The sequence below is a fragment of the Pipistrellus hanaki genome, assembly GCF_964339955.1.
Source record: "Pipistrellus hanaki genome assembly, chromosome: 1".
NCBI classification, from domain to species: Eukaryota; Metazoa; Chordata; class Mammalia; order Chiroptera; family Vespertilionidae; genus Pipistrellus; species Pipistrellus hanaki.
Window position 1 is genome coordinate 188,894,046 of NC_140503.1, and position 16,367 is coordinate 188,910,412.

Genomic DNA, 16,367 nt, shown 5'->3' on the forward strand with positions numbered 1-16,367 from the left:
GCCAGTTGGCTGGTTGGCCCGGTTGCTTAGCCTTTTATATATATACAATAGATCGCTAAAAATAAGCATTAGCTAAATAGTCATTGGATACTAGCTAACAGTGGGGGAAGTTGATGGAAATTTTGGGTGGTCCGTGACAATTTTGTTTGGTTAATGAAATGAAAATCACAGGGCTGTTTCCAAAGACAAAATTAACTTTTTAAAATAATATATTTTTATTGATTTTAGAAGGAAGGGAGAGGGAGAGAAAGATAGAAACATCAGTGATGAGAGAGTATCATTGATTGGCTGCCTCCTGCAAACCCCACACTGGGGATTAAACCTGCAATTCAGGCATGTGCCCTTGACCGGCATCGAACCTGGGACCCTTCAGTCTTCAGGCCAACGCTCTATCTACTGAGCCAAACGGACTAGGGCCAAAATTAACTTTTAAAGAGAAGAAACGGCATTTCCCCTGGTGTCCGCTCTAATCCAGCACACACACCTGACATCCATACACCAGGAATGTTTTAGCCTGGCTCTGTAGGGCTTTTGTTTTAGGGACTCCCAGTCCTTTCTCTTTCCAAGTTGAAATTTTGAGCACTGAAACCAAGAAAAGTCGATAGTTGTCCTGCCAACATAGACAATGGGGAGAATCACACATTTAAAGTTCTGGCTAACCACAGGACTAACCACACCCTGTGTTTATGAGCCTGTGATTTTGATTCACCAGAGAAATCCTCACCCTTTAATAGCTCTCCCTAAAAACCCTCTGGCTTTATTGCCAGGTGTATAATAGTAATGTTTAGGCCGAGGGTTGGTGGCCTGTTTTCAAATGAGGCGTCCTTTCGAGGCTTAGCTTCTTAAACGGGAGAAGAGGCAGATTCCCTCCTGTTATTTATATTCCTTTAACCTAAATGCAATTTTTCCTCCTCCCATTATAAGTTGCTCTTTCTGAGAGAGAAATGGAAAGGAAATAATGTCCCCCTCGAGTGCTGTTTTTAAGGCCTCTCTTTGGAATGATGGATGATAGGCTGCAGTCAGAAAAAAATGTGCCGGCATGGTTCTCTGGAGAAGCAGTAACACGAGTTTAAAAAAAAAATGTAGTTCAAAGAGAGCAGTGACTGCAGTCACTTCAGCAGAGCCTCTTGCTGTCCGCTCCGGCTGTACGTCCTGCAGTGTCTCTCAGTTGTTCAGGAGGAAGCATTGTTACACGTGTACACACAGAGTATAGGAGGGCTCACACCCTCAGAGAGACAAGGGAGACCCAGGAGAGATTGCCCAGACCCTGGCCCCGCACAGAGCCTGGCGCGCAGTGGGGCGCCGCAAACACGGATGGGATAAATGAGTAGCTTCGCTGTAGGAAAGATGTCGCACAGAATCACACCCCCAGCTTTCACATGTCCCTTGTGTTTCCTTCCTTGCTTTGAGAAGTATGGCGGCATATGTTGCCTCTCTGGACATTGATCTATTTTACATTTTGTTCTTTGGACTATTATCTTCACACAGGTGATTCTTATCCTACTCGCCTGGATCCTTGTCCCTCGCATAACGTCTAGCGTGTAGTTCATGGACAATAAAAGCTTACTAAGTCACACTAACGCTAAGGGGAAATGTGTCTAGAGTTAAAAGAGCAGATGAACAAGAAATGAATCTTGGGCCGAAACTGGTTTGGTTCAGTGGATAGAGCATCAGCCTGCGGACTGAAAGGTCCCAGGTTCGATTCCGGTCAAGGGCATGTACTCTGGTTGCGGGCACATCCCCAGTACGAGGTGTGCAAGAGGCAGCTGATCGGTGATTCTCTCTCATCAATGTTTCTAACTCTCTATCCCTCTCTCTTACTCTCTGTAAAAAATCAATAAAATTAAAAGAAGAAGAAGAAGAAGAAGAAGAAGAAGAAGAAGAAGAAGAAGAAGAAGAAGAAGAAGGAGAAGAGGAAGAAGAAGAAAAAAAAGAAATGAATCTCTTCGGGGAAGGTGAAACAAACAGAGACAAAGAGTGATCAGAGGCAGCGTCATTCTACTTCAGCGTTTTTCAACCGCTGTTCCGAGGCACATGTTGCCTGGTGTGCCGTAGGTGCAGACAAGACAAGAATTTTATAATTTTTCACTATTTTGTTTACTTAATATTTCATAATAAAGTAATTATAAAATACTTTCTTTGTGTTTATTTGATTCCTATTCAAGAGAATTACTTTATATATAGTCAATATAGGCACAGAGTTAAATTTTTTAACATTTTCTAATGGTGGTGTGCCTTGTGATTTTTTTCATGAAACAAGTGTGCCTTTGCCCAAAAAAGGTTGAAAAACACTGTTCTACTTCATTGAAGAACATGGAACACACTTGATAGAATTGCTAAGGACATTAAAGAATCGTGAAAACACTGACCATTTGAGGAAGAGATTTTGAGAATTAACGCAAAAAGCAGCTTTGGAATGTATCCCTAGACATGGTGCTTAATGAGTTGACCCCGTGGGGAAACCAAGGCCGGGGCAGAGGCCTTAGATTAGGACTCAGATTACTGGATGCAAACAATAGAAACCAACTTGTCTGACTTGGCAGAAAGGAAATGTATTGGAAAACCAATATGGAACCGGCAGAAGCAGCAGGGAGGTTAGGGAATCTGAGATTGGAAAATAAAGAGGAGTTAAGAGAGGCCAGGCTGCCGAAACCGGTTTGGCTCAGTGGTAGAGCGTCGGCCTGCGGACTGAGGGGTCCCAGGTTCGATTCTGGTCAAGGGCATGTACATTGGTTGCGGGCACATCCCCGGTGGGGGATGTGCAGGAGGCAGCTAGTCAATGTTTCTCTCTCATCGACATATCTAGCTCTCTATCTCTTTCCCTTCCTCTCTGTAAAAAATCAATAAAATATATTTAAAAAAAAGAGAGAGAGAGAGAGAGAGAGAGAGAGAGGCCAGGCAACTAAACATGCATCTAAACCACATGTGTCAAACACAAGGCCTGCGGGCCAAATCCAGCCCTCCGCTGTCAGTTTCTGACATTGTCAGTTTATGACTGTTCAGTAAACCATTTGGCCCGCGATTTAGGCTGGATTTTAGATTTTGGCCCCTTCTCTGATTGAGTTCGACACCCCTAATCTAAACTCATACCACAGGAATGGTTTGGTGAGAATACCTCTGCTGGTGTCCCCACCGCTGGACGTCCCCTCTGAGCTGCCCAAGCTAGCCTTACACCACCAGGCAGTTTTGCATCTCTGCCAGGATCGCCAGACCCACGGGGGAGTGGCTGATTGGTGGAGTGTAGGCCAGGAAGCAGAGAGCGGGAATATCTGCCCTTCTGGCCTCCTGCACCCCAAGAGTCTCCGTGAGCTACCCACAGGCTGGACAGCCAATACATCTGCACAATAGGTTTCTGGGATTCAAGCTTCCACTTATTCCTGCTGCGTGGGTCCACAAGGGGGGTCATTTCATCTCCCCCTTCTATGTCCATAAAACATGCTGAAAATTTTAAACCTGAAATTCTTCATCTACAAACATTCAACTAAAACCTATTGAATACGGACTACACACCGGGTGTTAAGTGCTGACAACAGAGTGGTATGTACTGCAGCACAGTCACTGCCTTCCAGAGCTGACACCACAGTTAAGGAGGATCTGGTTGCCCTAGGACCGTGATCGGCAAACTCATTAGTCAACAGAGCCAAATACCAACAGTACAACAATTGAAATTTCTTTTGAGAGCCAATTTTTTATTTTTATTTTTTATTATTTATTTATTTATTTTTGAGAGCCAATTTTTTAAAACTTAAACTTCTTCTAATGCCACTTCTTCAACATAGACTTGCCTAGGCCGTGGATTTTGTGAAAGAGCCACACTAAAGGGGCCAAAGAGCCGCATGTGGCTCGCTAGCCGTAGTTGGCTGACCAAGGCCTTAGGAGAAGGGAAGCCAATGAAACTTTAAGAACTCAGTAAGTATGTCCTATATGCACAGTTCTTTCACCCACATCGTTTATTTTTTTCATAAGAACCTCACTCTTTTTTCCCCAATGAGAACATCGAAGCTAGGAGAGTTTAAGTCACTGACCCACAGACAGGTCCTAGCAGAGTCAGGCTCAAACTCCAATGGATGCACTTTCTAGCACCCCAGTGGCAATGGGGAACTGGGGAGCTCGCCTCTGCTGGTTCCTCACAGACCAAAACTCTCCGTGCTCTTTAACATTTAACACTGGAAACTGAGAGGAGACCTTTCCTCTACAAGCATGTAGAAGCTTGTGTGACACTATGCGGGTCATCCACAAAGTCACAATCCAGCACTGGCTGAAATGCTTTTTGTAGTTAATGTGGGTGAGTATGTAGGGACCATGAAGGAAAGGAAGTGGAACTTTATTATGTTAGAGAATTATTTATACCATAGGAGGAGAGAGAGAAATAAAGCAGACAAAGAACAATAAAAAAAAAAAAAAGAGAGAGAGAGAGAAAAGAAAGAATTACTGCAGGCCAATAGTGGATGACCCAGTAATTTGTATTACCCCCAAACAAAATGAATGGCACTATAAAATTATCATTTGCAACATGTTTATGGCCAGTCTAATAAAGATTAAGCAGGTTTCCATTTCCTGCTGAAGAGAAGATAAATCAGTGGGGCCAGATGTCTAGCAACCAAGCAAGATAACACAAGAATTCAATTTTTACTTGCTTAACTATGATTTTTATGACTCTTAAAATACAGATTTGAGTTCATAAAACAGTAAAGGTTATAGCCATCTGCTCGGTTTCAGAATAGATCAAAATGCGGAGGGCGACTCTATGCGCAGGAAGAATTTCATAAGTGTGAAGAATCTAAAGGCAGAATAGGGTGATTTATTTTCATGCCTTTATGTGACAGTCATTTATGCCAGGCATAAAAGAATTGATAATAAAACATATGCAGATAAACATTTGCTCCATCTTGGCACAAACTCTCCCTGCCTGAACCATCCTCCCTCCCTTGCCATCCCCTGCACACCTTCCCTTCTCCCACCCTGCCTTTGTCTAGTGAAGTCCAACCCTGGTTTAATTGACACCTCCTCAGGGAAGTCACATTGGATCTCCCAAATTAGGTCAAGTCCCCTTATTACACATCCTCATAATACAAGTCTCTCTTTGTGGCAATTATTATACTCTTGCTATTTAAAATATATTTTTTATCCTTAACCCAGGATATGTTTTTACTGATTTTAGGGAAAGAGGAAGGGGGGGGGGGGAGAGAGAGAAAGAGAGAGAGAGAGAGAGAGAGAGAGAGAGAGAGAGAGAGAGAGAGAGAGTTCAGTTGCCTCCAGTATGAGTCCTCCAGTATGAGTCCTGACTGGGGATTGAACCAGAAACCTAGGTATGTGCCCTGATCAGGATTGAACCTGAAACAATTTGATTTATGGGATGACCTCCAACCAACCGAGCCACTCGGCCAGGGCTATTTGATGTTTTTGTGTTATTATTTGATTAGAGGCCCAGTGCACAGATTTGTACACATTCAAAGGAAATTAATTAGAAGAAATATTTTAGAGGTTGGGGAGGGACCACTGGAGGGCTCCAGGATGTGTCTGGCACATCTTGCCCAGTCCCAATTGGCCGGACCCCAGCAGCATGCTAACCTTCCGGTCAGAGCGTCTGCCCCCTGGTGGTTAGTGAGCATCATAGTGATTGGTTGAACAGTGGAATGGTTGGACACTTAGCATATTAGGCTTTTACATATATAAATTGATGTCTCTCCCATGAGCCAGGCAGCTCATTGAGGTCAGGAACACTATCTTATAATACTCATCACTACATCCCAGCTCATAGCATAGTGTATATAAGGGCACATAATAAGTGCCCAATAAATATTTATCAAGTAAATACAACTCTACACCGACTATGTTGAAAGAATGGCTGCCACAAAGACCTTCTAAATATTTCCTCTCCTAAATTATAACTTTTGATAATGTCTATTCAAAATAATGAAAGGAAAATGGTTAAACACTTCATCAGTTTCATTCCTTGGAGTATTAAGGATATTTGCTGTGTGAATGAACCAGAAACTGAGTCAATGGCTCAGAATATTGGCAGCTGTCTGTTGAATGACTCCCCCCCCCCCCCCCCTCCTTTTTTTAGCTGTTAATTCTAGATAATTTTGCAGTAATTTATTTTTCCATCCTTATTTGATTTTCACACTGGCCAGATTTGGAGCAAATGAGTAGTTTTAGGACCACTGTTAATAGTAACAAACAAAGCTTTGTACATAGTAGGGAGTTGGTGTCTGAAATAATGGAAATCTATTTTAAGTTACCATAATTGGATCTATTAGCCTTGAAAGGCTACCAGCTATCTTGGGCTTGCACAAAAGTGCCAATATTTTTATGTGATGAAAAGGTTAGAATGATGTATGGCAGTATTAAAGTTCTGCATAGCAATAAGGATAAATCATTAAGACTGGAAGGCTTTTTGAAGCCAGATTAGAGAAATGAATAAGAATTGCTAAACCATCTGAAAATTTCCACATCTGTCTTGATCACAGTCATCTGCTAAGATTAACTTGAGTTCCGTGTATTTTTTTGAGAAGCTCTTATGAGGAAACCTAGTACTTTGCGGGTAACAGTTTAGACATTTATTGCCACTGTCTCCAAGACGGGGTCATGGTTGAATCTCCCGAAGTATGAAGGAGAGGGACACAGTGAGATCATTGTTTCCAAGGTTAGCTCTCCTTACCCCTCTCCTGTTGAGCACATATGCGGGTCCTACTAAATTCTTGAGTGGGCTTTAAAAAATGCTGCTAAAAATATTCTGTTTTGCACTTCATAGAGCTTTCTATTTTTTGAAATACTTCAAAATACACCTTTATTACCTCATTTCACCCTTCCCTTTATTTTCTTCCTTTAAGCCTGCACTAGCTTTGCTGAAGTCACAAGGAAATGATCTCAGTATAGTTCAGGGGCCAGTAACCACTGCCGACCTTTTACAGGAAACCTATGGGGTGAGGGCGGGGCCCTGCCAGGATAGGCTGCTTGGCTGCTGTAGCCTACGGGCCACGAAGCCACACAGGTGCCTCCTGTAGGTGAGTTTACCTGATCCTGTGCCTCCCTTCAGGCCTGTGGGCTCAGCCTCCTGCAATGGTAGTACACAGAGAAGGATCCCTTGTGTAATCCCGATATCTATCTATCTATCTATCTATCTATCTATCTATCTATCTATCTATCTATCTATCTATAATATCTATCTATCTATCTATCTATCTATCTATCTATCTATCTATCATCTATCTATCTAAAATAGAGAAATATGCTAATTAACGGGAGTGCTATAACAGGTTGACCAGATAGGAGGAGGTTGCGTGCACAGCGTGGGGGTGAGGGGGAGGGTGGCAGGGGCCTCGCACACCTGCGCTGCGGGAGGGCCTGATCAGCAGTGGCTGTGGCTGCTTCAAGGGCCGGAGAGGGAGGCAGGGCCAGACAAGTGACTCGAGGGTGGGCAGTGCCTCATGATTTTGAATTGCCCACTGGGCTCCTAGTAGGTTTATAAAACCAGAGGGCCACAGTATTAATTCACAAAGAGTAATTCCAGTGAGAGAACCACGACCCAAAACACGTGTGTTCTCTCTCCTTAGATAGAACCACCTGGGAAGTCAAATCACAGCCAACACTTGTTTGGCAGGTCTTGGAATGGTTTCCTCTGCAAACATACATTGAGGGGGCCTTCTCCCCCAGTTTAGGGGTAGCCTGATGGCTCACATGACACAGCACTTTAAAAAAAATATTTTATTGATTTTGTACAGAGAGGAAGGGAGAGAGATAGAGAGTTAGAAACATCAATGAGAGAGAGTCATCGGTCAGCTGCCTCTTGCACACCCCCTACTGGGGATATGCCCACAACCAAGGTACATGCCCTTGACCGGAATCGAACCCGGGATCTTTCAGTCTCCAAGCCGATGCTCTATCAATTGAGCCAAACCGGTTTGGGCATGACACAGCACTTTTTTTAAAAAAAATAAATTTTTATTGTTCATATTATTACAAATGTTCCCCCCCCCCCCCCCGATTGCTCTCCTCGACCAGGTTCCCACCCCACCCTCTGCCCTTTCCCCACCCCCCCATTGTCCTCATCCATAGGTGCACAGTTTATGTTCAGTCTCTTCCCACATTCCCCTCTCCCCTTTTCCCTAAGAATCGTCAGTTCACTCCCCTTTCATACCTCTGATTCTATTATATTCACCAGTTAATATTGTTCATCAGAGTTTTTTTTTTTTTTTTTAATTTCCTTGGTTTTTAGATTTACTTGTTGATAGTTACGTATTTATTGTTCATAATTTTTCTATTTATTTACTTTCTCTTCCAAAAGAACCCCCTTCAGCAATTCATATAATTCTGGTTTGGTGGTGATGAACTCCTTTAGCTTTTTTTTTATTTTTATTTTTTTATTAGTGAAGCTCTTTATCTGGACTTCGATTCTGAGTGATAGCTTTGCTGGGTAGATTGTCTTTGGCTGTAGGTTCTTATTATTCATCACCTTGAATATTTCTTGCCATTCCCGTCTGGCCTGCATGGTTTCTGTTGAGAAATCAACTGACATTCGTATAGGTGCTCCTTTATAGGTAACTACCTGCTTTGCTCTTGCTGCTTTTAATATTCTCTCTTTGTCTTTTGCTCTTCGAATTTTAATTATGGTTTGTCTTGGTGTGGTCCTCTTTGGATTCCTTTTGTTTGGAGTTCTGTGCGCTTCCTGGACTTGTAAGTCTAATTCTTTCACCAGGTGGGGAAAGTTTTCTGTCACTATTTCTTTCAGTATGTTTTCGATATCTTGCTCTCTCTCATCTTCTGGGACCCCCATAATTCTGATGTTGGTTCGCTTGAAGTTGTCCCAGAGGTTTCTTACATTATCTTCAATTTTCTGGATTTTCTAGCCTTCTTGCTTCTGCTGAGGAGTGTCTTCTGGCTCTTTATGTTCCAAATCTTTGACTTGATTCTTGCGATCTTCCATTCTGTTTTTAGGACTCTGTATAATATTTTTTATTTCAGACAATGTATTCTTTATTTCTTGTTGATTCCTTATCATTTCTTGTTGATTCCTTATTAATTCTAGTTGATCCCTTTTCATATCCTCATAGGTCTTATCGACCTTTTCTAGGAAATTCTTGAAAAACCTTATAAGCATAGATTTGAACTCTATATCCAGTCGCTTTTTGTCCTCCATTTCTTTCATTTGTGATCTATTTTGTTGTCTCAGCATTTTCGCAGCTTTCCTGATGGGGCGGGGTTTCAAGGTGGAGCCTACCGGCTTGGCTTCCATCAGCCACGCCCTATGCAGCTCCTGAGTCTTTCAGTACTCGCTGCAAGCCCCTCCGAGACTGAGGGTCCCTCAATTTTCGCCTGCTATCAAACAGTCTAGGCTCTCCCCCAATGAGCCCGGAACTGGGGTTCAGTTCAGTTGGAAGTGGAGTTGGAGGTGGCGTTCAGAGCAGTCCGGAGCTTTTGTCTCCTTCCCGCCAGGGCAATCCAGCGGCACAGCCAACCGTCCCTTCTCTGCGTGCAATGTGAGCGCCTCCAGGACCTCCTTTCGCAGCTCCCCCGGGGTTCCGCCTTACAGCCCAGCTTCCTCTGTATGAGCCTGGGTCCCTGGGGTCTGGCCTAGAACTGGGGTTCAGAGCAGTCAGAACTGGGGCCCAGCACAGTTGGAGCTTTTATTTCCTTCCCGCTAGGGAACACCAGCCAGGCACTCAGCCTCCCCACCCTTCCTCTCCTGCTCAGTCCTCTCCACGTGCGCACGCCAAATGTCTCCGTACCTTAGGCTTTTATAGCTCCTCCGCTCTTCCTTCTGGTTTTCTCCTTGCTTCTTGTAGAATTTCCAGTCAGTCGACTTTCCTGTAGTTCTGGGTAATGTCCATTTTATATTTTAGTTGTATTTTATTGAAACTGTTGTCTCCGGCTGCGGCTAGGTGTTTACCTGTGCAGCCATCTTGGATTCTCCCGACACAGCACTTTTAACACTTAACAAGCTTTAGCCTGGGGATCATTTCTGAAGATTACTTCACATGTTTTCTCTCTGATTGTGGGTTGATTTGATAGATTAACTCTCAGAGGGCAGTCTTATCCCCAAATTCCTAGGTGGCACCCCAATTGACTGCTATATTGCTTCTAACCACACCCCTTTATTAAGAAAAATGAAGCACAGAAAAGTTAAGTGACATTCAGTCCTTCAATACGTCTTTACTGAAGACCCATCACGTGTCATGCTCTAAGGTGGCTTCTTGCATAAAATACAATCTTTGTATGCAGAAGGCAGACATACAAGCAATTACAGCAAAACTAGATAAATTCACATTTGGGGAAATAAAGGTCACAGAGGATCATATATTGCATGGGCACCTAACCCTACTTACTACTCCCCTCCCCCCCCTTTTTTTTTTTAATTTTTAAGCTATTTTGGCTTTCCAATGTAATAATCAAGTAAAAATTTGTCGAACAAGTAGTTTTTGAGATAAGAGTATAAAACATTGATGGGGAAAATTCGCTCAGCAGCTAGGAGAGCCTGGTAGGATGAGGAAGCTTTAGGTATATCTTCACTGTGGGAGATGGGCCTTGTCTTTGGCAGGAAAACCATCAGGAGCAAAGGGAACAGAACATCTTGCCAGTTTCTCTTAGTCTGTGGGAGTAAAAAATCACCTTGGAAGGATGAGTTGAGGTGAGATATCAGATGTCAGTGATATAAAAAACTTTTTAAACGTGATAAAAATCTTGAAAAAATAATGACCAGAGGGCAACCTGGACATTGTCAAGGGCAGGGTGATAGAGGCTTTATCCTGGAACATAGGCATAGAGTTTTACTTTTAATCAAAGTTTCTGCTGCTAGAAATCCTTTTTATTCACTAGATTCAGCCAGGTCAAAAACTCCAACTGGGGTTCTTTTCGATGTTTTAGGCTCTTCTGAGGTTCCTGAAAAAAAGTCAAAGAAATTCTTGGTTCAGAGATTTGACAAATTCATAAAAAGACTTCTGTGAAGTTTTAAAGTATGTCTGACTGCTTCTACTGCCTTAACTGGTGCTGCTGAATTAATATTATTCAAAAGCAGCTCCATTTCCCAGGGTAGAACAAGAAAAGTTCCACCTGTTTTAATAACTATTCTGAAGAAGTTATTAAAATCACACATATCTTACTTTTTGCCCTTTTTATCAATTTTTCAGAAGTTTTGCTATAGCATATGAGTTACATGACCCTGGCTACTAGAAGAGACAGAGGATAATGCCCCACTAGAGAGTTACTTTAGACATCATTTTACAGGCGTTCTACAGTAAAAATATGGTTATACTATAATATAAAATATCAGCAAGCCAAATGAATAAGCAACTGGTGAGCAGTTTGGCTTTCCAATTGAAAGGACTCTGCTAATTTTCTTCAATAATTATTAAGTTTAATGAATAAGCTCTTTGGATACTTTAACCTAATTGTATAAACAATTATTTGCATAGTAAGTTCATTATGAAGCTATAAGGTGCATCAGAAGCCACTTGGATGTCTGTAAACAGACTATCGAAGTTAACATGTACAAGCCCTTCGAGCCAGCAGTTCTATTTCTAGGAATTTGTCCTGTAGAGAGAAATGACATATGTCCAATGTTTATTGCTAGTGTGTTCACAATGTCAAAAGATTAGACAATCTACATAGAAGGCTGTTTAAAGACACGATGATAGATGGATTCTATGGATACCAGGGAGTTGTAAAAAGGAATGAGAAAGGTCTTAATGTGGAAAGATCTCTAAAATATATCCTTAAGTACACGTGTGGATAGTAGGCTACCAAGTTGTATAAAGAGTGACAAAATAATATACGTATGTATAAAAGTATAAATCTATCTATCATCTATCTATCTATCTATCTATCTATCTACCGGTATCTACAATATCTATCTATCTATCTATCTATCTATCTATCTATTCATCCGTTTATCTATCATATATTAATACACAAAAAACAAATAAGCTTGGTTGCCAGTGGCAGAGCAAGGGAAGTATGTGATGCCATGGGAAGTGATTATCTGGGATAAGGGGTAAGAGGGAGACATTTAACTGAATGTCCTTCTTTCATAGTTTAAAAACTTCTAATCATGTGAATGTATTATTTATTTAGAAAATTAAATCCAGAAATTAAGTTTTTCCTATTGAAAATTTTCTCTAATAAGTGTATTATTTATTTAGAAAATTAAATTCAGAAATTAAGTTTTTCCTATTGAAAAATTTCTCTAATAAATGTATTATTTATTTAGAAAATTAAATCCAAAAATTAAGTTTTTCATATTGAAAATTTTCTCTAATAAAAACAATAAAAATTCCCAGAGAAGAGTTAATAGTATTTCTATTTTGGGAAACTATACCAGTGTTAATCATCTCCATGGACAAGAAACATATTCTTGATTACATGTAAATCCTTTAAAAAAATATATATATTTTATTGATTTTTTACAGAGAGGAATAGAGAGTTGGAAACATCTATCAGCTGTCTCCTGCACACCTCCCACTGGGGATGTGCCCACAACCAAGGTACATGCCCTTGACTGGAATTGAACCTATGATCCTTCAATCCAGAGACAGACATTCTATCCACTGAGCCAAATTGGTCAGGGCTAAATCCTCATGTTTGATTTCTCTTTTTAGAAGAGAAATCTTTTTAAGAAGCAATTATCTGCTTCTCTACATTACAGGTCACCTCATTTCCATCCATGTTCAGGGCTTTGTATAAAAAGCAGAGGCATCTGTGAAGCAAAAATCACATGTACTATGCAGGACTAAGTTTCAATATAAAAAACTAGAAAAGCAAGACTGCAGACCTCAGTGGAATAAAAGAGATACCATTATGCCAAGGACATGATATTTCATCTTCTGCTTTGAAATCAGCTGAAGATAATATTAGAAGAATTTGATAGAGTCAGAGTAAAGAAAGACAGATTAGAATTCATCTAGTTTGTAACTGCTTCTTGGTAAAACTGTCTCTGAAATAAAGGACGTCATTAATATTCTTCTGAAGGACATATTTCAATAACATACAATAGAAGGACATGATTGCAGTCAGTTTCCAAACTAAAATTCTTTTCTTGCTACTTGACATTGTACTTAAAACATTTTCTCTCTACTTTGCTCCTTCTTAACTATGGTTTAGGTCTTGTCCCCAGAAAGTGGGAGCAGAGGAATAGAAAGAAACAGAGTTGATAGAAATGGGTTGAAGGTGTCAGAGTTTAGGCAGGAAATTTAGTGAATGGTGGAAGCGGCCAAAATTCTTTCTAGTTGGAGGGCTTGGTTCTCCTACTACATTAGAAAACACTGTGTCTATGTTTGCATTGCTTTGAGTTAAATATACATGAAAACTGTTCTCCTTCTTAAATAGCGGGGACCAAGCAGAGGCTGCTCTCCACTCAGGTCAAGGTGCTGCTTTCTCCAATACCAGAGCTAGACGTTCCTTCCACTACCTATCAGCAGGAGTAGTATACACGGTGAGTCATGATTCTGCTTTACTGACGATTTGACTTTATTCATTACTAGGGGCCTGATGCACGAAATTCATGCAAGGGTAGGCCCTCGCAGCCCTGGCTGCCTCTGCCCTTGCAGCCGCCCCAGCTTCATCCAGAAGGTCGTCTGGACAGTTGTTTCTTTGATTAGCCATTCGGTCAATTTGCTTATTTTGCTTTTATTATTCTAGATAAGTGTTAAGATATCCAAGGAAGTAAAGTATACTTCAAACTACGTTTCTATTTTAGAGTAGGAGATAGAAAGTGATGAACTTGCAAAACCAGCTCACATGAATTCAATGACATGAAATAAAAGTACTTGTTTCTCCAAGGTGTAGGAAGGACCAGTAAACTAATCTCTTAGTCTGTTAACCAACATGTGCCTCTGAGCTGTCAATTCATCCCTTGGTACAGTTTCCTGGGGTTGAGTCATAATTTCAGCAGGCTATTCATTGTGTCAGTTGGAGCATGAGAAAAGAGAATGTGAATTTATAAAGAACTGTCCACTGGTCCTCAATTACTGAGACTAAAGACTTCTCTAAATTTAACATCTAATCATATTATTGTACGTTGCTTCCCATCTATTTGAATTCAAAACTGTGGTCAGAAGTGTCTTAGAAATTCTCCCCCCCCTTCATTCAACAAATATTTATTAAGTAGCTGTTCTGTTAAAGGCAAAATTGGTAGCCATTGTAGGAGGTATAAAAATTGTAACAGGGAAGAGGAGGGACACTAGCATTTATTTGTTGTATTCTTTTATGCTTGGTGGTGGTAGGCTAAATCATTTACTCTTCATAATCCTTGGGTAGTTATTAGTCAAGGTCCCAATAGGAAACTATTGATATACTCAAATAATTTGTGGAGAGTTTAATAAAGGGTTTATTAAACTAGGAAAATAAAAAAGGAGAATGTGACACCATAGGACTAATAAGTGAGGATACTGCTCCAAGATTAAAGGAACCCAGAGAGACACACACAGAGGCAGACACACATGCACACATACACACAGGTGGAGTATGTGCAGAGGGCTGCCAACAGGAGCTGTGGCCTTTGGTCAGGCGATACAACAACCTGTGGTTGCCATGAGAGAGAGAATAAATACCCCATCTTGGCTGTTCTCCCTTTACTCAGTGTACTTCCCACTGGCCACACTGAACCAGAGCCAGGGGATGCTGGCACCAGATGGAGGCAGTTTCTATAGATTGACCACCCAGAGTACCAAGCAGGTTGGGAGAAAGTAAAGAGCAGATCTGAAAAGGTGACTAAAGGGATCCAGCACAGGTGGCTGCCAGGATGTTTCTCAGCATCTAGAAGGGTTCAGGAATCTGGAGAAAGACTGCAAGTAAATTAATAAAGAGATTAGATATGAAATATAAATTTGGAATACATGGGGGAATCAGAGGAGATCTAGTTTCAGTAATCAAGTTCTCTGAATCTCTGGACCCCTAGCTTTTTTTTTTTTTTTTTTTTTTTTTTTAATATAATTTATTGATTTTTTACAGAGAGGAAGGAAAAGAGATAGAGAGTTAGAAACATCGATGAGAGAGAGTCATTCATCAGCTGCCTCCTGCACACCCCCCACTGGGGATGTGCCCACAGCCAAGATACATGCCCTTGACCAGAATTGAACCTGGGACCCTTCAGTCAGCAGGCCAACGGTCTATCCACTGAACCAAACCGGTTTCAGCTGGACCCCTAGCTTTTTATTAACACAAATTGGCCTAAGGCAAAGCAGATATACAAATCAAAGGTAAGGTTTGGTATACAGTAGGCATTGTCAGATTGGGGGAACTGCCTTCGGCTGTGCCAGTAGCAGGCAATAATATATGCAGATGTTCAGCCCTGCTGAAGCCTCAAGATTTATCAACCTTTTGATGAAATTTTTGCATTTTATTATGCCCTGCTGGAACTAGCTTCCAGCAGGTGGCTCAGTACACCAAACTGGAAACTATGTGCCAAGGATACGTTTGTGTTCAAGACTAGAGAGAGGCTGGTCTCAGTACTTGGATCTTAGTGTAATCATGGTTTGCTGTTGGCTCAGAAATTTCTACATAGACTTTAATGTAATCATATAATTGTTTTAATGGAATATTACTGGATATTTTTATGCCTGATACTTCTCATTCTGGCCCTCATTCTGGGATGTTCAACCTGGCATAGGAAGAATTCCCTTTGTTCATTCACCAAATGCTTGGGCCAGGAATTATGCTCATTGGCAAAAATAACATGCAGTCAGTGGAGGAATCAGATTAGGGAACCCCTAATTCCAATAGAGTGTCAAATAACATGATAGAGGCATTTATGGAGAACTTGGGAGCATAATGGAAAGATTTTGCATTCAGAGGATATGTTGCCTAGCATTTAATAAATGCTCAAAAGTTATTTTTTTGAGTGAATGATTAAGGGCTAGTTTCTATGTCTCTCTACTAGAATCATGGACTGTTATAACTAAAAGAAACTTGTGTGAACACTATATACTCCAGCTTGGCTGTTCTCCCTTTACTGTTCTCCCTTTCAGCCCGAACATACTGTGTAGTGGCAGAGGCTGGAGAAGAACCCTAGTTTCCTGAGTCTTAGGCTGATAACTTTGTTTACCACACTGTCTTCTTGGACATAATGGAGGCTCCATTGCATAACATAGGATTGGAAAAGAGCCCTTAATCAGTGACTCTAGGAGGATTTTTAGTGTTCTTATAAGATGCACATTAGATAAATGGTTTTAAATTTGTTTTCTACTAATTTTCTTCAGGTAATACTTAACATATTTGTGTGATTAATATTTGTCTTTTTCTTCTTCTCCTTCTTCTTCTTCTTCTTCTTCTTCTTCTTCTTCTTCTTCTTCTTCTTCTTCTTCTTCTTCTTCTTCTTCTTCTTCATCTTTAGAAAAACATCTCTGGAGTCCTCTGAACAAGATGGACAAAAT

The 16,367-nt window shown here is 41.0% G+C and overlaps 1 protein-coding gene across 1 annotated transcript in view; it reads left to right on the forward strand.

The window, feature by feature from the left end:
- Positions 1 to 13,421, forward strand: part of TMEM156 (transmembrane protein 156) — a gene marked incomplete at its 3' end in the record, with an annotated part of 34,393 nt that extends 20,972 nt beyond the window's left edge. The window contains exon 6 of the mRNA XM_084881347.1: positions 13,324 to 13,421. Coding sequence (XP_084737473.1) covers positions 13,324 to 13,421 — 98 coding nt within the window. The remainder of the gene's footprint in view (positions 1 to 13,323) is intronic.
- Positions 13,422 to 16,367: the final 2,946 nt, after the last annotated feature.